This window comes from Oryx dammah, unplaced genomic scaffold (genome assembly GCF_014754425.2).
Source record: "Oryx dammah isolate SB20612 unplaced genomic scaffold, SCBI_Odam_1.1 HiC_scaffold_13, whole genome shotgun sequence".
In the NCBI taxonomy this organism is placed as follows: Eukaryota; Metazoa; Chordata; class Mammalia; order Artiodactyla; family Bovidae; genus Oryx; species Oryx dammah.
This window is the reverse complement of record NW_024070197.1, coordinates 3,492,692-3,515,653: the sequence shown is the minus strand read 5'-3', so window position 1 is coordinate 3,515,653 and position 22,962 is coordinate 3,492,692. Positions and strand designations below refer to the sequence as shown.

The 22,962-nt window shown below is 59.4% G+C and overlaps 3 protein-coding genes across 5 annotated transcripts; 2 read left to right on the top strand and 1 right to left on the bottom strand.

Moving 5' to 3' along the window:
- Positions 1 to 1,261: 1,261 nt before the first annotated feature.
- On the bottom strand, positions 1,262 to 6,711 carry ZNF524 (zinc finger protein 524). 2 transcript variants are annotated; one of them, XM_040251952.1, is made up of 2 exons: positions 4,340 to 6,711; positions 1,262 to 2,326 (listed from the first exon to the last, which is right to left on the bottom strand). In XM_040251952.1, exon 2 carries the CDS (start codon positions 2,285 to 2,287, stop codon positions 1,490 to 1,492), a length of 798 nt encoding a protein of 265 aa, XP_040107886.1. In that variant the 5' UTR covers positions 2,288 to 2,326; positions 4,340 to 6,711; the 3' UTR covers positions 1,262 to 1,489. The 2 variants fall into 2 exon arrangements, with proteins under 2 accessions (XP_040107886.1, XP_040107887.1); XM_040251953.1 differs by lacking the exon at positions 4,340 to 6,711 and adding an exon at positions 3,982 to 4,117.
- On the top strand, positions 4,653 to 10,903 carry FIZ1 (FLT3 interacting zinc finger 1). The gene is made up of 3 exons (XM_040251951.1): positions 4,653 to 4,900; positions 6,588 to 6,951; positions 8,658 to 10,903. The coding sequence occupies exons 1-3, from the start codon at positions 4,677 to 4,679 to the stop codon at positions 9,819 to 9,821; spliced, it is 1,752 nt and encodes a 583-aa protein (XP_040107885.1). The 5' UTR covers positions 4,653 to 4,676; the 3' UTR covers positions 9,822 to 10,903.
- An 8,036-nt stretch (positions 10,904 to 18,939) lies between these two features.
- Positions 18,940 to 22,181, top strand: ZNF579 (zinc finger protein 579). 2 transcript variants are annotated; one of them, XM_040251949.1, is made up of 2 exons: positions 18,940 to 19,032; positions 20,059 to 22,181. In XM_040251949.1, the coding sequence occupies exon 2, from the start codon at positions 20,061 to 20,063 to the stop codon at positions 21,750 to 21,752; it is 1,692 nt and encodes a 563-aa protein (XP_040107883.1). In that variant the 5' UTR covers positions 18,940 to 19,032; positions 20,059 to 20,060; the 3' UTR covers positions 21,753 to 22,181. The 2 variants fall into 2 exon arrangements, with proteins under 2 accessions (XP_040107883.1, XP_040107884.1); XM_040251950.1 differs by lacking the exon at positions 18,940 to 19,032 and adding an exon at positions 19,186 to 19,341.
- The last annotated feature ends 781 nt before the right edge of the window (positions 22,182 to 22,962 follow it).

The following is a 22,962-nucleotide window of genomic DNA, read 5'->3' as shown; positions in this document are numbered from 1 at the left end:
CGAGCCACGCCCCTGAGCGTGAGCCCCGCCTTTTCCCCTCTCAGTATTTAAGCCCCCGCCTCTCTCACCGCTTTCACGTTCAATTGTTTCGCACTTCCAAAGCATTTCCCTAAGTCAGGGGGTCGGAAAGTGTGGCTTGAATACCTGCAGCGGCGGCGCCACAGGAAATTCGTTAGAAATGTAAATTCCCAGCCCCCTACCCCAGATTCCCTGAATCACAGACCCTGGGGGTAGAGCCTAGGGACTTGCGTTTTAAAACACCCTTCAAATAAATAAATAAATAAATAAATAAATAAATAAAACACCCTTCAGGTGATTCTGACGCAGGCTGAAGTTTCGAACCACACAGCTTTACCACATTTTACACGGCCCCTCTTGTATACTCGCTCAAAGCCTCGCCTCTAACTCAGCCCCACCTCAAGCAGCTAAGCCCGAGTCTCTCCAGCCCTTCCTCCTAAGCTCTGCTTTCCTCAGGACTCTCCTTCGGTACTCCTGTTAAGGACCCTCTTCTCTCCCCTTGGCCTGCACAGCAGTTATATCCACCGCTCAGCATCCTCACAGTCCAGTCCTACCTGTCCCAACACCTTGCTCTCCTGCAGTTTCCCCTTGAAGCCCCTCCCGTCGGATAAACCACCTATCCATTCCCTCTAAACGCTCTCAATTTCTGCCCGCCAACCCGCCCACTTGCTTAAGCCCCTCCCCGTCCTCAGCCCCCTTATCTTAGGCCCCGCCCACAGCCATCACCTAACCCCGCAACGTCCAGAGATCTGCCGGTCCAGGTCACTCCTTATCTAGTTGCTGCTGCTGCTCCTGCTAAGTCGCTTCAGTAGTGTCCGACTCTGTGCGACCCCATAGACAGCAGCTCACCAGGCTCCCCCGTCCCTGGGATTCTCCAGGCAAGAACACTGGAGTGGTCAGTACAGCACGCAACTCTTAATTCCGTTGTGTCTCTGCAAACAGCTCCAGAACAAAGAGATGGGCCAAAGTGGTGGCTGGTTAGAATGGAATCTGGTTAGAATGACGCGGGGAACGGGGACTCAGGGTCACGTTTGCACGGAAGGTTCTATGTTTTACTTGAGTGGACATTTAAGGGGAATGCTTTGGGGTCCGCTGGAGATGGGAGCGGCGGCAGAGGCTTCTCCCAACCCATTCTTTAGCGCCAAGTTAATGAAGCACGTGGCTTGGGGTGGTGCAGCGGCGGAAGGACACTGGAAGGGAGAAGGGGTCCAGCCCTGGGACCCTGAGGGAACGCACACCAGTGGGCAGTAGGCAGAGATTTATTTCCACAGTCCCTGCCTCCACAGGCCTGTCAGTCCGGGGGAGGGTGGTAGAAGGCAGCAGGATCCAGAAGTTGAGGTCTGCACCCTCAGCCCACTCCCACAACGGAAAGACCACCAGACAAGGCGTCCTGGCCTCGCTGCCCAGGTCCCGCACCCGCGGCACGCCTAGCTCTAAACCTGGCCCAGGGAGCGGTGGCCGGGGGTGTGGGTCAGGCCAGCTCTTTCCCCTCCAGCTCTTCCTCGTCGTCATCGGCCCCTGCCGTGGCCGGGATACCATCGTCGTCCCACCGCGCTTCAGGCTCTGGGTCCGAAGGACACAGAGGTGCCCCCATGGCCTCGGGGTGCTTGCGTTTGGCGTGGCGCCGGAGCGTGTTGGTCTCCATGAAGCGCAGCCGGCACACCGCGCACTGGTAGGGGCGCTCGCCGGAGTGGACGCGGTGGTGGTGGGCCAGCTCGCCCGCCTCTCGGAAGCGGCGGGGGCAGAGCGGGCAGCGGAAGGGCCGCAGGCCGGCATGGATGTTGCAGTGCCGCCGCAGGTGGCTGGACCGCTTGAAGGTCTTGCCGCAATCCTTGCACTCGTGCGGCTTCAGCTCTGAGTGTGAGATGCTGTGACGCTCCAGGTCGGAGAGGTAGGGGAAGGCCCGAAGGCACACCGGGCAGAAGTGCGGGGCCTTCTTAGGGCCGGGGCCGGAGCTCTCGGGCCCGCCGGCCACTGACCCTTCGGAGACCGTGTAGGGCACACCCTGATCGTCGATCAGCAGGAGGTCACTGCTGTCGCCACTGCCCACCGGGGCGCTCACCCCCTGTGCCAGCGGGGGCTCCTGCTCTGACTTGGCGGGGCGGCCCCGCTTGCGCGGGAGGGAGGCCTTGAGTGTCCGGTGGGAGGAGGTGGCCCCCCCAAGACTTCGGCCTCGGCGGCCCCGGGGAACAGGAGGAGGTAAGGCCAGAGGTTTCTCTTCTTCCTCAGGCAAAGGCGAAGGCCACGGGTCTGGGCTGGGGGTGTCCATTGAGCAGTGGGGGGCTTGGGTCTGGGCACTGGAGCCGGGCTAAGAGGAGAGAGGGGCAGCTGTCAATGCAGGGTGGTCTGGAATAGCCCTAGTCCCCCAGACAACTTGCTGGGTTCCAGTCTGTCAACCAGGGCATGGCCGACATCCGCTGGACGCGCAATTAAAGCCGAGCTAGTGGGTAAAATAGCAGGATAATTCTGTACCAGTCGCTAAACACCTGAGCCCCACAGGCGTCTCCCAGACCTAATTCCTCCTAGACATTCAGGGTCAACCAGCAAAAATAAAGAAAACTCTTCCTCGGGGGACAGAGTCCACCTGAGGGTGCAGGCCAGTATTTGAGCCTCAGAACAGAGAGAAGAGCCAGCAAGGCCTCAGAAATGTTTTATCTCTCTTCCTGACGAGGTGAGTTGTGGATGAGGATGTATGTCAGAGGTGTTAAGAGCCTGGGCTCTGGAGCCAGAGGTTTGATCAGAGCTCTGGAGCTCAGATTCCTGAGCCTGTCACTCACTCTCTGTGTGGTGGCCTTGGGCAAGGCGCTCACCTGTTTGAGCCGCAGCTAAGCCTTTGCAAAACAGGGTATTTGCACCTACTCGCACACACGGGTCATGAGGATAATATACGTAAAGTGCTCAGTACGCAGAGGGCGTCCCTGGTGGCTCAGACAGTCAAGAATCCGCCTGCAATGCAGAGGAACCGAGCGCCATCCCTGGGAAGGGAAGATCCCCTGGAGAAGGGAATGGCAACCCACTCCAGTGTTCTTGCCTGTAGAATCCCATGGACCCAGGAGCCTGACGGGCAACAGTCCATGGGGTCGCAAGAGTCGGACACGACTAACACTTTCATACATAGAGGTCCTTAGACAATATTAGCTCTTATCATGGCTTGTAACTAAGCTTTACACCAACCCTCTGATAACCTCCTTTTTGCAAATTTGGAAAACGAAGGCACAAGTTGCAACTCCCTCTGCTGGTAAGCGGCTGGGTCAGGACTTGATCTTAGGGACCCCGGTGTCTCAGGGAGTGATAAGAAATGGGCCCAAGGGACCTCATGAGGTCCCTTAGCCCTGCGTTTGAATCCAGCTCTGCTGTTAACTAGCAAGTGGCCTTGCCTCTCCGAGCGAGTTCCCACCTCTGTAAAATGGACATAGCAGGGTTGCCGGTTGTAATAAGCACCAAACGATCTACCATCAGCACCACCACCAGGGCCTGGGACAAGGGAACTAGAGTGTACTAAAGTGAAGGGCGAGAAACACATAGGTGCACCCCATTAGAGCAGGCACCCAGAGTGAGACCCACAGAAGGGCAGCCACTTCTCCGTGACCACACGGCTCCCTCTTTTGGGGGGGGTGCCTAGGCCAGAACCCGGGTCTCTAGAACAGGGCCTAGACCCTCGCCCTCCTCCACCCCCGGCGCAGGCGCGCGCTCGGCCGGCGGCCCCGACCGCGCGGGGCGGGCCCTGCGGGGGCGGCGGCCAATGAGCGGCGCCGAGCCGCGGACTGCTAGGCCGAGCCAGGAAGGGGGTCTGCGCGCGCGCGCGGCCAGGAGGGCCGGCTCGGCGGGGCGCGAGGTCGGCGCGCGCACCTCGGCGGTCGCGCGAGCCGGAGCAGGTGGGGGGCGCGCTCCAGGCGCGCACGGCCCCGGGCCTCCCCTAGCCCGCTCCCGTCCCCCCACTCGGGCCCCCCGCCTTTCGGGTACCTCATTTGCATGCCGCCTGGACTCGCGAGTGTGCGCGCGCGGGGGCGCGAGGCCGGGGTGCGGGAGGGGCGGGGGAGAGGGGGGCCCTGCCTCCCGGCGGCGCGCGCGCGGCCCCACCCCTCGGAGTGGACGCCCCGCCCTCGGCGCCCCCGCCCGGCCCGGCTCGGCCCGCGGGGAACAAAGGGCACGCGCTGGGTCCTAAGGGCAGGCAACGTCCCCGTAGGCAGGCCGCTCCTGCGCACCCGCCGCTCTCGCTGGCCCCGAGCGGGAAAAAATTACCGCACCAACACATCCTATAAACAGAAATATCGTCCTCCCACAAAGGACCCAGCCGGGCGACCCAATCAAAGAAAGGTACCAAAAGGAGGAGAAGCGGGAAAATGGCGGCGGGTTCCCGTAGTTAACATGGCGCCCGATGGGCTTCAAAGCCCACTGGAAGACTAAAGCACAAGATGGAGCCCGCTCCTTCCTCCTGTCTCTATCGCAGGCGGCGAACTTCAATGTCTGTTTTTTCATGTGGCAACTCGACGTCCTACCCAGGAGAAGCCTGAGGCTGCGACGAGGGAATCAAATCTGCCCTCATCTTTGTTAACACCCACCAGCGTCGACAACGCCGGAATGAGGCCGCGCGCTCGTAGCTTGTTGCCCTTAGTCTGTATGGCGCCGAGGGTCGCCCTAAGCCCCGCCCCTTCCTCATGCCCTCACCCAAGATGGCGCCGCCCTGGCTTCTCTACCCTCCAGGAGCTGGGAAAGGGACGGGAAAGAGGGAGAAGGGAGGGCGGCGGGGAGGAGAGAAGCTAAGAAGGCGGGAGGAAGGGGGAGTGCGGGGGAGAGGGGAGCCGAGGCGGAAGTCGAGGGGCCCCCCGGGTGGAAGTGACGCTACCCCCGCTGCCCAAAATGTCGGCGCCCAGAGGGAGGTGTAAGTAATTAAAGAGGAAAGCCGATTGACTTTCCCGGCCTCCCGGGGCCGCCTCAGGGCTCCAGAAACCCCGCTCTGAGGGAGTAAGGTGGACTCGCCGGGCCGCGGGCCCTGCCAGACCTGCCCCTGCCCCGGGCTCCCGGGCCCGCACCTCTCAGGGACGGGGGGAGGGGCACAAAAGGCCGGCTCTTGGGGCCTGGGTCCCCGAACGGACCGGGGAGGGGGGCCAGCCCCGCGGGCGACTGGGTGGGGAGGAGGCGGGGCTTAGCGGCGCCGGGGCGGAGCGATGGCTACGAGGAGGCTGAGTGGGCGTGACTTGGCGAGTGGGCGGGACTGTGGTCGAAGTGGGAGGAGCTTGGGCACGGGGCGAGGTTTTACGAAGGGGCGTGGCTCCGGGAGACTGGTGGGCGGGCCCTAGCTTGAAGGGTCCGCACTGGGGCTGAGTGGGGAAAAGGGTTCAGTGTGGAGGTGGGAGGAGCTAGGAGAAGGGATGGAGTTTGTCTAGGGATGAAGCTTTCAGAAAGTGATGGGCATAGTGGAGGGGGGTGGGGTTTAAGCATGTAATTTGGGGGCGTCTTTAGTGGAAAGTCCCTGGTGGAAATTGGGATTCCCTGGTTGCTAAGACGGTAAAGCGTCTGCTCGCAATGCGGGAGACATGGGTTCGATTCCCTGGTCGGGAAGATCCCCTGGAGAAGGAAATAGCAACCCACTCCAGTTCTCTTGCCTAAAAAATTCCATGGATGGAGGAGCCTGGTGGGCTACAGTCCATGGAGTCGCAAAGAGTCAGACACGACTGAGCGACTTCGCTTCTCTTTAGTGGAAATAGCAGGTCTTTATAATTGCAGGTGAAATGACTTAGAGAAGATGGGGATGGTGTCAGAGAGGAATGGCTGAGGTGGCAAGAGAGGGAGAGTGATGGGGCCTTGGAAAGAAAGGGGTTTACCTAAAGCCTGAGCTTAAGGAAAAAGTGAGCGGGATTTAGGAGGTGGATCTTGGAGAGGAGATAGGGACTTCAAGAGGAAGCTCGGAGGAATTTAGCAGACATCATTTAATCAAAACAGCTTAGCTGTTGAGTCTTTGCTTTGCGGTCAGTAAGCACTTGGCGCGTGTGGCCACAATTTTGCTTAGTCCTCACCACCTCCTGAGGTAGGTCCTCCTAGTAGCCTATTTTGTGGATGGAAATAGAATGGGTTGGTTTTCTCGAGGATAGTCATGGTCACCCTGGAAGGTTGATTCATATGCCCTTAACCCAAAATCTTTGTTCTTTCATTGGCTAAGAATGTCAGCCTTCCTCTGAAGATGACTTTCATCTTCAAAGAAGAGAGGGGGTGGCTTTCAGAAATACAATAGGCTTCAGGAACAAGGAGACTTTGGAAGGAGTAGGTGGGGCCTGAGTGCGAGTGGGCGGGGCTTAATCACAGTGCGTGGGGCTTGGAGCAGGGTGGGAGTCCAGCTTAGAAGTGATTGGGAAGATAGGCAGGTGGGGGGTGGGGGGTGGGGGAGGTCCAAGGAGAGTGGGAGGGGTTTTATGAGCAGTGGGCGTAGCCTTTGACAGATGGGCGTGGTTTAGGAGGTAGTTGGCAGGATTTCTAGGGACAAGTGGCAGGTCTCTGAGTCCAAGGAGCCTAATTGGGGAGGCTGATGGGGAGGTGACTCCCTCACCCCCCTCCATGTCTCCCTGCTCCAGAGAGAGCCCCCACCCGCCACTGCCCTTGCACCGCGCCGCCATGGATGACGCGCCGCTGCCAGCGCCCCCGCTCCCCGCCCGGGCCCCGGCCCCGGCCCCGGCCCCTGCTCCGCCCGCTGCTGCCCACCGCGTCCCGTTTCACTGCAGTGAGTGTGGCAAGAGCTTTCGCTACCGCTCGGATCTGCGGCGCCACTTCGCTCGGCACACTGCGCTCAAACCCCACGCGTGTCCGCGCTGTGGCAAGGGCTTCAAGCACAGCTTCAACCTGGCCAACCACCTGCGCTCGCACACCGGCGAGCGACCCTACCGCTGCTCCGCCTGCCCCAAGGGGTTCCGAGATTCCACCGGCCTGCTGCATCACCAGGTGAGTCCTGCAGGCCGGCCCTAGGCTGGCCTCACTGTGCTGGACTTGCCCTCGGAGTCCCGGAGACCCACTGTGGGCAATAGCAGACAGCTGGCCCCTGAGAAAAGTTCTCCCTCCCTCCCCATCGAAGCATCCTGACCAGTGAAACCATGAGGTGTTTCTCTTTGAGTCACCACCCAACCCAGGAACTAAAACATTCACAGTAAATTTGCCCCTTCCCTGTCCTGTGCCTCTGCTCATATGCCAGCATCTGCAACTTTGTGTTCATCTTCCCGTACAGTTTTTAAAGATAGGTTTACCATATATGTACTTAATTCCTTTACTCAGCAATTATTTATCAACTGATTTCCCAGTTCCCAACCCCGAGGCTACCAGGATGAAATCAATGAAGTCCGTGCCTTCAGAGAACTTACATTCCATTGAAAGTGGTCCATAGCCAGGTAGACAGTCAGCAGATTCACAGGCGAGGGTGATCTAGAAAGGAAGAGATTTGGGGAAGGAAGTTAAACAGCAACAGCACTAATAACATCTGCTATGAAGGAGGAAAGGGGGAAAGCTCTGGGCTCCCAGTGCAGCTCAGTCCAGTCGTGTCCGACTCTGCGACCCCATGAATCGCAGCATGTCAGGCCTCCCTGTCCATCACCATCTCCCGGAGGCCATTCAAACTCACCTCCATCGAGTCCGTGATGCCATCCAGCCATCTCATCCTCGGTCGTCCCCTTCTCATCCTGCCCCCAATCCCTCCCAGCATCAGAGTCTTTTCCAATGAGTCAACTCTTCGCATGAGGTGGCCAAAGTACTGGAGTTTCAGCTTTTGAATCGTTCCTTCCAAAGAACACCCAGGACTGATCTCCTTCAGAATGGACTGGTTAGATCTCCTTGCAGTCCAAGGGACTCTCAAGAGTCTTCTCCAACACCACAGTTCAAAAGCATCAATTCTTCGGCGCTCAGCCTTCTTCACAGTCCAACTTTCACATCCATACATGACCACAGGAAAAACCATAGCCTTGACTAGACGGACCTTAGTTGGCAAAGTAACGTCTCTGCTTTTGAATATGCTATCTAGGTTGGTCATAACTTTTCTTCCAAGGAGTAAGAGTCTTTTAATTTCATGGCTGCAGTCACCATCTGCAGTGATTTGGGAGCCCCCCCAAAATAAAGTCTGACACTGTTTCCACTGTTTCCCCATCTATTTCCCACGAAGTGATGGGACCAGATGCCATGATCTTCGTTTTCTGAATGTTGAGCTTTAAGCCAACTTTTTCGCTCTCCTCTTTCACTTTCATCAAGAGGGTTTTTAGCTCCTCTTCACTTTCTGCCATAAGGGTGGTGTCATCTGCATATCTGAGGTTATTGATATTTCTCCTGGCAACCTTGATTCCAGCTTGTGCTTCTTCCAGTCCAGTGGCTACCAGACAAGGTAGGAAAGTCAGGGCAAGGTGATGCTCCGGCTGAGACCTGAGGGAAGAGCAGGAATTCGCCATGGGAACAGCGTAACAGGAAAAGGGAACAGCCAGTCCTGAGGCTGGAGGGACCAAAAGAATGCGGACAATGGCCGGACGCAGAGAATGAGGAGAGGGTCGCAGCTAGATCCTGGCCCGGTGGACCTGGCCGGAGGCTTCCCCCGCGTCCCTCTGGGAGGCCAAGACTGTGTCCCCGGCGCCAGACTCTGAGCCCTGATGCCGGGCTCTCCCTCACCCTTGCAGGTCGTCCACACTGGTGAAAAGCCGTACTGCTGCCTCGTCTGTGAGCTCCGCTTCTCCTCGCGCTCCAGCCTGGGCCGCCACCTCAAGCGCCAGCATCGTGGGGCGCTCCCGTCCCCGCTGCAGCCCGGCCCAGGCCTGCCCGCCCTGAGCGCGCCCTGCTCGGTCTGCTGCAACGTGGGGCCCTGCTCGGTGTGCGGGGGCGCGGGGGCGGGCGGGGCCGGAGCCAGCGGCGAGGGTCCGGAGGGGGCAGGCGCCGGCGCTGGGAGCTGGGGGCTTGCCGAGGCCGCGGCGGCTTCCCTGCCCCCGTTCGCTTGCGGCGCGTGCGCGCGGCGCTTCGACCAGGGCCGTGAGCTGGCGGCCCACTGGGCGGCGCACACCGACGTGAAGCCCTTCAAGTGCCCGCGCTGCGAGCGCGACTTCAACGCGCCCGCGCTGCTGGAGCGGCACAAGCTGACCCATGATCTGCAGGGCCCCGGCGCGCCCCCGGCGCAGGCCTGGGCCCCCGGGGTGGCCGGCGAGGGCGGCGAGGCTCAGCCAGCCTGGGACGGCGGGCTGCTCCTGGGCCGCGCCGGGGGCGGCGTGCCTGAGCTGGGGGTGCTGCTCCCCGAGGGCGGCGGCGAGGCGCCCGCGGAGCCGTCGGAAGACACGCTGTACCAGTGCGACTGCGGGACCTTCTTCGCGTCGGCGGCGGCGCTGGCCAGCCACCTGGAGGCGCACTCGGGCCCCGCGGCCTATGGCTGCGGCCACTGCGGGGCGCTGTACGCGGCGCTGGCGGCCCTGGAGGAGCACCGGCGCGCCAGCCACGGCGAGGGCGCGGGCGCGGGCGGCGTGGAGGCGGCGGCAGCGCCCGCCCGCGAGGGGGAGTCCCCGTCCGGGGAGCCGGCGTCTGCCTCGGGCCGCGGCAAGAAGATCTTCGGCTGCTCCGAGTGCGAGAAGCTGTTCCGCTCGCCGCGCGACCTGGAGCGGCACGTGCTGGTGCACACGGGCGAGAAGCCGTTCCCGTGCCTGGAGTGCGGCAAGTTCTTCCGTCACGAGTGCTACCTCAAGCGCCACCGGCTGCTGCACGGCGCCGAGCGGCCCTTCCCCTGCCACGTGTGCGGCAAAGGCTTCATCACGCTCAGCAACCTCTCCAGACACCTAAAGCTGCACCGGGGCATGGACTGACGCGGCCGGGCCGCGCGCCCCGCCGTCCGACCTCCCCTCCCCGGCGGGCTGGGCTCAGGCCCCGGGCCCCGGGCACCTAGGGACCACAAGCGAGGCTCCCCACTGGCCCTCCAGAGCCAGGCACGGGCCCTGGGGAGAGGGGACCCTGGAGGACAGGGGACCACCCAGCGCCTGCACGGGCCCCTCAGCTGGTGGGCGGCAAGACTAACCTCGAGGGTCCCGGATCTATGGAGAGACTCCTAACCTCGAGGCCCCTGGATCACGTGCTGAGCACCCCCAAGTCAATCGGCCTCTAAGATGTGGGGACCTGGGGATGACAAAGGGGTCTCCACAAGTCCTTCTCCTCTTGAGGGCCCTAATAATAAAAGATGGGCACCCCCTTCCCCACCCCAGGGAAGACTGCCCCTCTTCCTAAGAGCCATCATTCCAACCACCTAGATCTGGAGAATAGGGGGAACCATGTCCCCGGATTTCCCTGGATCCCCCCCAAATGCCACCCACCAGGAATCACTGGTGCCCCCAGATAACAGATATAGCCGGAATCTGCCTCCTCCCTTGTCACTTATACCCTGGGTGGAAAGAGGACCAGGGTAGTTGCCCGGTCTCGCTCCCCTACTTCGGAATGGATGGACCCTAATGATCTTCCCCGCCCCTCAAAACTTAGAATAGGCTGGTTCAGAATCCGACACCCCCCGCCCCCTGTAGGATGGACTGATCCGGATGCACGTAGACTCCACCCCCTGCCCGCTGGAATGGGCGGGTGCGGGTTGCGGCCTGCACCCCACTCCTTAGAGCGAATACGGCAGACATTCCCCGCCTCCCTCCAGCGTGGGGGCCGGTCCGCGTCATCCCCCGCTCTGTGAGCTCGAGAGTGGGGCGTGGGGTTCACCGGGGTGCCCCTCTCGCTCTGCTCTAGCACCTGTCAGTCTTTCCATCTCCGTCAGTTTGTCTCCGTGTTCTTCCCAGCGCCAAGGGGAAGGGGGGTTTGGCTGGGGAGGTGTCCCCTGTGAGCCTTGACCTCGCCCCCTCGCCCCACTCCCCAGCTTCTCCTGGACCCCAATAAACGCTGTCCTTTCAGCTGCTCCCGTCTCATGTCCTGATCCTTGGTTTTTAGGGACGTGGGGGCTTCTCCCTCCCTGAATTAGGGCTGGGAGACAGACAAAGACAGAGCTTTCCTTTCGCCGGAGACATTTCGAGTCCTCCACTCCCTCACAGAGACTGCCTACCACCTCGTGGCATGTGAGAATCTTAATTTTTCCGACCAGAGATCGAACCCGTGTCCCCTACACTGGGCGCGTGGAGGCTTAACCACTGGACTGCCAGGGAAGTCCCAGTGTATGACTCTTTTAATGTCAGGGATGGTTTAGATCTCATCCGAGTGGAACCCTGCCTCTGAAAAGCAAAATCCACCCCCAACGGATGGACATGCCCCCTGGGACCAGACACATGCTTTAGAAACCCTCAATCCCACAGGACACACCCTCTAAACACCTAAAGGCCCCGCCCCTTAGGTGCTGTCTCCCAGGCAACCAAATTTGTCCCTTAGCATCCTTCCCCTAGATTAGGATCCGCCCTTCTGAGAGTGAGCAGACTTTTCACACTGTCTTCTACACACTAGATTTTATTCCTATACTGAGTGCCAGGCACTGTAATTCCCCCTGGGGATCCAGCAGCGAACAAAATTACTCCCTAAGAAAACAAATGGCTGGGCTGTGTCACCTTAGGTGGAGTGGTCTGGTGGGGGAGGGGGGGTGCTTCTCTGCAGAGGTGACACCTGGTCTGAGACCAGAGGGTGAGGATGGGCCGGCCAAGTGGACAGCTGGGCCAGCCCAGGAGGGGAGGGGCTGGTGAGAGGAGGTGGAGAGGTGAGCAGGAGCCAGGGCACGCAGACCCCGGGCTGACATAGGCATCTGACTGTGCTCCGTGGACACTGATAAGCACGACTGTTAAGTGTGAAGGGATGCGACCGCTGCTCCACTTTCCATGGGTCCCTCTGGCTGCTGAGTGGAGAAGGGGGCTGAGGGAGTGCAGAGCAGGCTACTGGAGTCCACCAGGAGAGAGACGTGCAGGCTTGGAGCCGAGCGGTGGACAGAGCTGGGAGGGGGGCGGCCGAGACGAATCCTGGAGGTGGGATGAGGGAGACTGTGTTGTGTGTGTGTGTTTAATGGAAAAGGAGGAATTGGGGTGGGGGCTGGTTTCGTGGTGGGGCCGAAAATGTAGAGAAAGCAAGTTTAGGTAGTGGCTAGAGGGGTCACGAGTGTCATCTTGAGCTTCTTAAATTTGAGATGCTTGGGAGGTGGTGGTGTTCAGTCGCTAAGTCATGTCTGACCCCACGAACTGCAGCATGCCAGGCTTCCCTGTCCTCCACTGTCTCCCGGAGTCTGCTCGGACTCCTGTCCATTGAGTCAGTGATGCCATCCAACCATCTCATCCTCTTGCCCCCTTCTCCTCCTGCCCTCAATGGCACACTTTAATAAGGCTCTGCTATTGATAGGCCTGAACCCTAGAGAAACCCTGAACTCAGAACCACTGAAATACCCATTGCTATGATCTGAGCGTGTCCTCCCAAATTCATATGTTGAAATCTTAGTACCCAATGAATGTGATGTTATTTGGAGGTGGAGTCTTTGGACAGTGCTTAAGTCATGAGGGTGGAGCCCCCAAGAATGGGATTCGTGCCTCATAAAGGGCTTCTTTGTAACTGAAAGGACTCCAGAGAAACTGTAGCCCCTTCCACCCCACGTGGCCACAGCGGGAAGGCACAGCAGTGAACAAGGCCCCTCAGCAGAAGGCAAATGCTGGCACCTTGACCTTGGACTTCCAGGTTCCAGAACCGTGAGCAATAAACTTCTGTTGTTTATAAGCCACCCAGTCTGTGGTATTTTGTTATACCAGCCTGAATGGACTGAGACATTCATCACCAATACAGTGAATAAATAAAAGGTGGTTTATTTATCCAGGCTTCCCTGGTGACTCAGATGGCGAGGAATCCTCCTGCAATGCAGGAGACCCGGGTTCAATCCCTGGGTTGGGAAGATCCCCTGGAAAAGGAAATGACAACCCACTCCAGTGTTCTTGCCTGGAGAATCCCCATGGACAGAGGAGCCTGGTGGGCTACATGGGTCCACATAATTGCACAAGGGTTGGACGTGACTTAGCGACTGAACAACAACAACAAATATTATGCTATGAAATACTATAGGGACTTCCTTGAAGGCCCAGTTGTTAAGAATCTGCCTTGCACTGCAGGGGACACAGGTTCCATCCCCAGTGGGGGAACTAAGATCCCACATGTCCTAAGCACCTAAGCCCACATGCCACAAGGAACCTGCCGCAACAAAGACCCAACCCAGCTAGATAAATCCATAAATACTGTACAGGAAGAGAATGCATGAGTACAGAGACACATAGTTACACAAGGGAAAGTTACAAAGAAGCCAGGCCAAAGAAACCAGATAGGTAGAGTCCCTTTCCGAATCTACCACATGGAAGCAAGCAAAACTGAACTGTAATGTTGTTTAGGACGCCCTGTGGGTGTGAGCCATCTAGAGGAAAACTTTTATTTTCCCCTGTAAAACACAACAGTGTGGATAGATGGGTTAACCTCGGGGTGGGACACAGTGGAACCTTCTATGGGGCTCTGGGGCAGCTGCCAACATTCCTTTTCTTAATCTGCTGATAATTTTATAGTTCTTTGTTAAATTGTGCGTTTTTATCATGCCCTTTACACCGATACGTCATATACTTCCCAGAGGAAAAAAAACATTTAAAGGAAGGAGATAAGTTTGAGGGCAAACAAGTGGGAGCTTGTCATTCAAGAAAGACGTTTTGCCTGGAGATCCATACGTGCCCACTTGGAAAGGTGGCAGGTCGGCCCCTGGGAATGCTCAACCTCTCCTCTCTACCCCCACTACTCAGCAAGGGGAAGCAGACTCACCCATTTGGCGTTTATATATATATATATATATATATATGTATGTATGTATTCCTCCGAGTTGGAAAAACAAGACCCACCTCCTTAGGTACAGGTACCGCCCCCAGGGACAAGACCCGCCCACTTGGAGACCCCCTCGGCCTGCAGAGCAGAAGGCCTGGAAACATGCCAGGGTTGTCATGGAGACCCCCGCCTGGCAGTAGGGTGATGAATAGGGACCTCCCTCCCACCTCACCTGCACACCAATCCTTTCTCTTCCGAGACGGTAGTGAAAGGAATTCACCCCCTTTCCCGAATGCTCCCCAGTGCCAGGGGGTGGCCTGGACCTGGTCCCCTACTCGTGACACGGAGACCCCATTTTATCGATATGCTCAGCTGAGGCTCAGAGGCTGAAGGGGTGGGTTTTACCCTGGGGGCGATCTCACAGGTTCCGGAGCGTCAATTACTAGCCAGACGCCGGCGACTCCCACGCCTCTGTGGGCGGCGCTGACTCCCTCGCGCAGACCCGCTCACCTGCGCTCCGCATCTCCCCCCTCCCCACGGTAGTCTTCCCTTCCAGGGCGCCCCCACTGCAAAACGGCGTCCTCCTCACCCCGCGTCCCTCTTTGTGTGCGCGCTAAGTCGCCTCAGTCGTGTCCCACTCTTTGCGACCCCCTGGACTGTAGCCCGCCAGATTCCTCGATCAAAGGATTTTCCAGGCAAGAATACTGAAGGTCGTTGCTATGCCCTCCTCCAGGGGAGCTTCCCCACCCAGGGATCGAACTTGCGTCTCTGAACGTCTCCTGCATTGGCCAGTGGGTTCTTTACCAATAGCGCCACCTGGGAAGCCCCTCGGCTCTCCTTATTCACCTACAAATATTGCCCGACGTGAGACGCTCACTAGGGTAAAGCGGGTGAACAAACAGGTGAAGAAACCCCCCGCCCTCGGGCGTTTATACTCCAGTGGAAGGGGAAATAGGCAATCAGTGGGCAACTGATACACAGACTGATATTTGTGATACGTACAATGTTGAAAATTAGGACCGAGCAAGGACTAGATGGTGACAGGAGAGCTCTTAATTTTTATTTATTTATTTGACCGCGCTTCGCGGCTTGTGGGATCACAGCTCCCCCATGAGGGATCGAACCGATGCCTCTGCCATGGAGGGGAGGAGTCCTAACCACTGGGCTGCCAGGGAATTCCCCAAAGGGCTATCTGAGCTAAGGTGGACGGAACAGATGTCTCTGAGGAGATCTGTAAGAAACGAGGGAAGTAAGGAAAACATGATGGCAACCCAGGAGAGAGCTTCCCATGTGTAAAGAATCCGCCTGCCGTGCAGGAGAAGCGGGTTCGATCCCTGGGTTGGGAAGATCCCCTGGAGAAAGAAATGGCAACCCACTGCAGTATTCTTGCCTGGAGAATCCCATGGACAGAGGAAAGTGGCGGGCTACAGTCCATGGGGTCACAGAGTCGCATATGACAACCTAGGAGAAGAGCATTCCAGGCAGAAAAGTGCGCGTGCCAAGGCCTGAGAGTGAACGAGCCAAGAGCGCGGTGAGGATGGAGCAGAGGGAGAAAGGCTGGAATCCGTTAAGGGAGGCTCCAGGGTTCAGGCAGGTAGGGAGGGGAGCGGGGGTGTAGGTTAGGAAGGTAAGGAGGAAAAGCTGAGAGCCCTGGGACCGTGTTCAGCGCGGGAGCAAAAGTGATTGCGGTTTCCAAGTGCTGGAGACCGGACTCCAGGGAGGGGCGGGGCCTCGAAGCAGGGAAGCCAATGAGGAGGCGGCGGCGGCGGGAGTGGCACCCAGAAGGGCAGAGCTGGGCCAATCAGTACCAGGACCCGCCCCCAACCCGGGGACTCCGCCCCTGCCCAGGGTCCCGCCCCCAGCCCAAGCCGGCCCCGCCCAGGCCTCCTCACTCACCTGGACCTGGTCCCCGCCCCCTCCCTGTTCTGCTCCTCCATCTCCCCTGCATCCGGCCCGGCCTCCGCGCGGGTCCCACAGGAATTTCTCTAAAACACTAATCGGATCATGTGATTCTCCAGTTGAAAACCTTTTCAATGGTTCCTCAGTACACTCGGAATGCGTCCGGCCTTCAGCCTGGACTTGGAGGCCGGACGTCCTTGCTCGTGCTGCTCTCGCCATGCCCCCATCCAAGGCCCCACGTGTCCCCCAAGGCACGGATTCCCACGGCCGCCGCCTGCACATACGGACAGCACGCTGATCCCTCTGAAACTCCTTTCCCTCACCTTCATTCCTGAATTCGTTTCTTTATTTAGGAAAAAATACTTTAAGGCTTTAAAATATACATAATAAAATAATAGCACACACACCTAGGTATGTACCCAAAAGAATCGAAAACAGCCATTAAAACAAAAACTTTACAGGTAACGAATGCTCTTAACAGTACTGTTCACAACAGTCCAAAGGTAGAAACTACCTAAGGTTCATGAACAAATGAATGGATAAACAAAATACAGTAACCCATACATGGAATATTATTCAGCCATAAAAAGAATGAAGCATTGGACTTCCCTGGTGACCCATGAATAATAATCAGCCTGCCAATGCAAGGGACACGTGTTCAATCCCTAGTCTGAGAAGATTCCACATACCGTGGAGCAACTAAGCCCTTGAACCACAACTGTTGAGCCTGTGCTCTAGAGCCCGTGAACTGTAGCTACTGAGCCGGTGTGCGGCAGCTACTGAAGCGTGCATGCCCAGAGCCTGTGCTCCGCAACAAGAGAAGCCACCGCAATGGGAAGCCCATTCACCACAGCAAAGACCCAGTGCTGCCAAAACTAATCAAATAAAACACAATAAGGTGTTGACACAGGCTACACATGGATGAACCTGGAAAACATTGTAAGTGAAAGAAGCCAGTCATAAAGGACTACACACTGGATGACTCAACTGATATGAAATAGCCACAGTAGACAAGCCCACCGAGACAGGAAGACAATTATTGGTTGCCAGGAGCTGAGGGGAGAAGGGAATGGGGAATGACAGATTAATAGATCTGGGTTTCTGTCCAGGGTGATGAAAAAGTTCTGGAACTAGCCACTGGAGTTGGTTGTACAACTCTGTGAATGTTCTTAATATCACTGAATTGTACACAGTTCCAAATGGCTAAAATAGTAAATTTTTATCTTTTTTTTAAAATTTTTTTTGGCTGCACCACAAAGTATGTGGGATCTTAGTTCACCAACCAGGTGTCAAACCCACAACCCCTGCAGTGGAAGCCCAGAGTCCTAACCACTGGACCACCAGTGAAGTCTCTAAAGTGGTAAATTTTATGTTATGTGTATTTTAACAAATAAAAATATACACACACACATTCATAGATTGACTACTAGTTTTAAAACATAAGGTACTCCTGATTCCATAGATCTCTCCCCTTCCCTGACTGTCTCTCCCTTCTCAGAGGTCACCCTACCCCAAATTTGGTGCTTATTGTTTCCATGGATGTGTTTAGACTTTTGATCATTAAAATACAGCATTATCGACCAAGTGCTTTTAATAATCATGCTCCTCACCCACTATCATCTCTCTCATCTCTTTGTGAGATACAGAGACTTAGACCCACCACTTTGAAACTTCTCAGGACCTCACTTTACTGCTCTATGAAATGGGAGAGTAATGTTACCCATTTCCCAACAGGCTGGGAGGGATTGGGGGCAGGAGGAGAAGGGGACGACAGAGGATGAGATGGCTGGATGGCATCACCAACTGGATGGACATGAGTTTGGGTGAACTCCGGGAATTGGTAATGGGCAGGGAGGCCTGGCGTGCTGCAGTTCATGGGGTTGCAAAGAGTCGGACACAACTGAAGTGACCTGAACTGAACACGAGGAGGAACAAATGGGTTTGCCTTTGTAAAGCACTTACGTTGTAAGTTATCATTTATTTTTTATTATCCCCATTTGTTTCTTTTCTCTTTACTTTGTGAAGTATGGAACACATTCACTATGGTTTCAAGTTCCAAAAGTACAAAAGGAGAGAGTGTAGTCACTTTCAGTCCTGGGAGTTAGACAATGTTGCGAGTTCTTCCTCTCCTCCCAGTTCTCCCAGTTCACCCAGACACAGCCTGCTGATAAGTGCAAATGGGGCAGGCTGTGCTCCATCTTCCACATTTTTCTCTGTTATCACTTGGAACCTTTCCATATTTTTACACAGCGAACTTCTTTGTTCTTTCTTTTATGAACACACAGCATTCCGCTGAGTAGATTTATCACTCAAATCCCTGACCGATGGGCATTTAGTTCACTTCCCCTGAAGTAAGGCACAATACTGCAACAATTAACGTGATACAGACACCTCTCCTGACATGTTTCTGAGTAGCGCTAGTATATTTCTTTCCTATTTCCATTTGCTCCTCTTCCCATTTCTAACTCTTGGTTTTCATCCTGAAGGTTTCAGCAGAAACACTGTTGCCTCCAGGAGCCCTCAGGGGTCACTCTCACTCAGAGGCGAGTCTGCTCCCGTAATTCCACGGCATCCTGTTTCCCGCCTTGGAGCACACTCTCCAGGAGGGCAGGAGGGCCTCCTGCTCCGTTAGACCGGGAGCTCCCTGTGCACTGGGTCCGGTGGCCTCTGTCTTTGCTACTTCAGCTCCAGCACCAAGGACAGAGCTAGCTCACAGTAGGTGCTCAATAAACACTGGTGGCTTCGGATGGAGTGAAAGTACGTAGCACAATGAGTAACTGGTTTCTTAGCGTCAAGTGGATAGCCACGGGAGGGTTAATCACGGAGGGCGAGACTGAGGCGCACAGAGGGAACGTCGCCTTCTCCGGCAGCCGCGTGACGGCTGCAGCCAGGTTCCCGTCCCGACTGCGGAGACTTCCCGTCGCCTGTCACTCGGGGCCGCATTCACCATCCTTCCCGGCCACCCGCGTCGCCCCGCACAGTGCCTGGCGCAGACAGGGCCTGATGAATGTGCAAGTGTTGAAGGAATGAATGGGTGTGTGTGTTGTGAGAGGTGGGGGCTGACCTCCTGGAGGCAGAGGACGGGCCCCCAGCCCCCTCCCCTTAGAGGACCCAGGCGTCCGAGCCGCCCTGCGTCCCCGCCTCCTGGGTCCCCGCGTCCACCCGCTTCCGGCCTCCCCGCCAGCTTTTTCCCCTTCCAGGCGCGGGCTGGGAGCCGGGTTTCCGGGGGGAAGGCTTAGGCGGCGACACCGAGGCGGCCTCCTCCCCCGCCCCCGCCCCCACCGCGCTCGGGGGCCCTGCCTCCCCGCCACCACCGTCCGCGCTCGGCCGGCCGCGGGGAAGGAAGAAAGGAGCGGAGAGGCGGAGGGCGCGGAGGTAAGGGCCGGGCGCCGGGCCGCGGGGCCGAGCCGCGGGCCCAGGGCTCAGAACCCTGCCGGCGAGGCCGCGACCCGCCGCCCCGATTCTGCTGATCACGCCCGCGGGGGGCCGAGGGCTCGGCCCGGCGGGGGGACGGGCCCCACTCCGGGGCCGGGGGCTCCCCACCCAGCCCCAGCGGCCTTCCTCGGGTGGGGGTCGTCCAGGCCCGGGCCCCCAGCCCCCTACTCTCCCTTGTCTCAGGCGCCCGGCCCCCTCCCCCAGCCCTCTCCACCCCCAGGGACCCCGGAATCCACACCCCCACCCGAGGTACTCAAGTCTAGATGCCGGTCCCCAGCATTTCCTCCCCAGCGCGCGCGCACCCCCAGACCCCGGAATCCGGGCCCCTGAGCCCCCTCCCGGCCCAGGACTCCCAGCCCTCCTATCCCGGCCTCTCCCAGCCTCTGGCCACCCGGGCACCCACACTCCATTTCCGGGGCCTCCGGACTCTGCCTCCCACCCCCTCCTCTCTGGCACCGGGGACCGTGTCCTGGCCCCTCCCGGCAGGCTCCGCTGGGTACCCTCCCCCCCCGAGGAAAAGCGTTTCAGCGACTTTGCCCCCCGTTTCTTCTGTCTGTCCCCGGCTCGGTCTCGCTGTCGCTCCCTCGCTCCATCCTGCCCGTTTCTTCTGTCTGTCCCCGGCTCGGTCTCCCTGTCGCTCCCTCGCTCCATCCTGCCATGGTCCCGCTGGCCTCTGTGCTGGCCCCATCTCTGCCTGCATCTCTTTGTTTTCTCTCCATCTCTGTCTCTGCTGGGTGTCCCCATCTCTCGCCTGCTTTCTGCTTCTCGCTGTCCCATCTTCCTGCTGCTTCAGGTCTCTGCCTCTCACCCCGGCCCCTTTCCTGCGTCTGTCTCTCCCTCTTTTGCCCCGCTAAGCCTCTGACCCTCTCTGTCTCTCCATCGCTGTCTCTGCATTTCCGCACCGCCCCCCAACGCCACCCCTAGCCCCCGCAACAATATCTCTGTCTCTTCCCTTTCTCTTTACAGACATGGATCCGCAGCCCCCTCCACCAGCCCAGGGCAGCCCACCTCACCGGGGCCGGGGCCGGGGCCGGGGCCGAGGCCGTGGGAGGGGCCGTGGCCGTGGCCGGGGGGGCGCTGGAGCCCCCCGGGCGCCCCTGCCTTGCCCCACGTGTGGCCGCCTCTTCCGCTTCCCCTACTACCTCTCTCGGCACCGCCTGAGCCACTCGGGCCTGCGGCCCCACGCCTGCCCCCTGTGCCCTAAGGCCTTCCGCCGGCCGGCCCACCTCTCCCGCCACCTGCGTGGCCATGGGCCGCAGCCCCCGCTGCGCTGCGCCGCCTGCCCGCGCACCTTCCCCGAGCCGGCACAACTCCGGCGCCACCTGGCCCAGGAGCACGCAGGAGGCGGCGTCGAGCTGGCCATCGACAGGGCGGCCAAGGAGGCAGCCGAGTCCGGCTGGGGCCCGCAGGACAAGGCCGCCGAGCAGCCGCCGGGCGCCGGAGCCGAGGAGGAAGGCGCGGCGGCAGAGGAGGCGGCAGCGCCGCGGCCCGAGCCGTGGGCCGCGGGGGAGCCGGGCACGCCAGCGGCCGCCTCGAGCGCGGGACCCCGCGAGCCAGAGGGGGCCGGGGCTGAGGCCGAGGCCGGGGCGGCGGAGCTCAGGGCCGAGCTGGCGCTGGCAGCCGGGCGGCAGGAGGAGAAGCAGGTCCTGCTGCAGGCCGACTGGACGCTGCTGTGTCTCCGCTGCCGGGAGGCCTTCGCCACCAAGGGCGAGCTCAAAGCGCACCCGTGCCTGCGCCCCGAGGGCGACCAGGAGGGCGAGGGGGGGCCCCCGCCGCGCCCCAAGCGCCACCAGTGCTCCATCTGCCTCAAGGCCTTCGCCAGGCCCTGGTCGCTGTCCCGCCACCGGCTGGTCCACTCCACCGACCGCCCCTTCGTGTGCACGGACTGCGGCCTGGCGTTCCGCCTGGCCTCCTACCTCCGCCAGCACCGCCGCGTCCACGGCGCACTCAGCCTGCTGGCCCCGCTGCCCGCGGCGGCCAAGAAGGACGACAAGGCGGTGGCGGCAGGTGGCCGGACCTCAGGGAGGGGGCCAGAGGGGGGCGAAGGGGCAGAGGGCGGGCCAGGCGGGCAGAACGGAGGTGAGGCGGCCCCGGCCCGGGCCCCAGCCGGCGAGCCCCGCTTCTGGTGCCCCGAGTGCGGCAAGGGCTTCCGGCGTCGGGCACACCTGCGGCAGCACGGGGTGACCCACTCGGGTGCGCGGCCCTTCCAGTGCGTGCGCTGCCAGCGGGAGTTCAAGCGGCTGGCCGACCTGGCCCGCCACGCGCAGGTGCACGCGGGGGGCCCAGCCCCGCACCCCTGCCCGCACTGCTCGCGCCGCTTCTCCCGCGCCTACAGCCTGCTGCGCCACCAGCGCTGCCACCGCGCCGAGCTGGAGCGGGCCGCTGCCGCGCAGCAGGCGCTGCAGGTCCCGGCCTCGCCACCGCGTGCCCCACCGCCCCCCGCAGGCCAGGAGGCCGAGGGGCTCCTGCTGCCCCTCGCCCACATCAAGGAAGAGCCGCCGTCCCCTGGGTCCCCGCCCCAGTCGCCGGCAGTGGCAGCACCCCCTGTCTTCCTCAGCGCCTCCTGCTTCGACAGCCAAGACCACTCGGCCTTCGAGATGGAGGAAGAGGAGACTGAGAGCAAGGCTCACCTGCGTGGTCTGGGGGGCCTGGCCTCCTGACCCGCACCCACCCCCTCAGCCCCACCGTGGGAGCTGCCCCCCCGGTTTGCAGCATGGAGGAGGGAAGTGAAGGGAGAGGAGCCTCCTCTGTGAACCCACCCTCCCCTTCCAGCCCTCGACACTAGGGGCGGGGGCTGGACACCCCTCCGTCCCCATTGCCCACCCCCAGGCCCCTGATGCTGGTTAGAAACTGCTTGCCCCACGTCTGAAGGCAGGACTCTGAGTCAGAGGCGGAGGACATTGGCCAGACGGATGGAGACTGAAAGGGGGGACTCCCCCCAAGCCTGGCTGCCTCCCTGTTTCACACACTGGACACCATCACCTCTTTGGAACTGCCGGATCCTGGGGTGGGGGGCAGTCCCCAGTGAGCAAAGGTCTGTCCCTGTCCCTTTGTCCGTCTGTGAATAAATGTGAGTTTGTGGAACTGGAGAGAGTGGGGCTGTCTGTATGGGGAAGGCTGGTGGGGTGGGAGAGTCCGGGAAGCAGGGCGGCATCTTGGCTCAGAGTGGAAGAAGGCAGAGCCCCACTTCAGGGGACACGGGCCCAAAAGCCAAGCAAGACACTCATGAGAAGAGCCAGGGGCGGGAGATGACAAGCTGCCCTCTACCCGGGGGTCTTCGGGGACCCCTATGTGCACTCATTCACTGAACACTGCCGGAGCGAGCGTGAGGCCCCGGGTACGTGAGAAGAGGAAAGCCACTCTGCGGGAACCCGGGACTGCCACTCGGCACCGGCTGACACGGTGTAGCCACGGGCCCCAGGCGGCACTCCCACTGAAACGGAGAATAACACGTTCATGATAAAATAATTAAAACGGGAATAAGATTAAACACTCCTCAGTCACACTGTTTTAAGTGCCCAGTATCCCCCTGTGGCCGGTGGCTACCCGGCTGGACAGCACAAATCTAGAACATTCCACATCACCAAAAGCTCCACCAGAACCTCGCTGCCCTAGGTAATAAACCAGTCTGCACCACAACATCAGGTACTGATAAGGGCTTCCAAGAGAACTGTGGGGAGCTGTGCAGATGGAGCCCAGGGAACGGCGGACCTCTGGGGAGATGACCTCTGACCTTCTAACCTGAATGAAGAACCAGTGGAAAGAGGGAAGAGCAGGGGCAAAGGGGTGTGTGTGTGTGTGTGTGTTAGGAGGGAAGAGCAGGGGCAAAGGGGTGTGTGTGTGTGTGTGTGTGTGTGTGTGTGTGTGTGT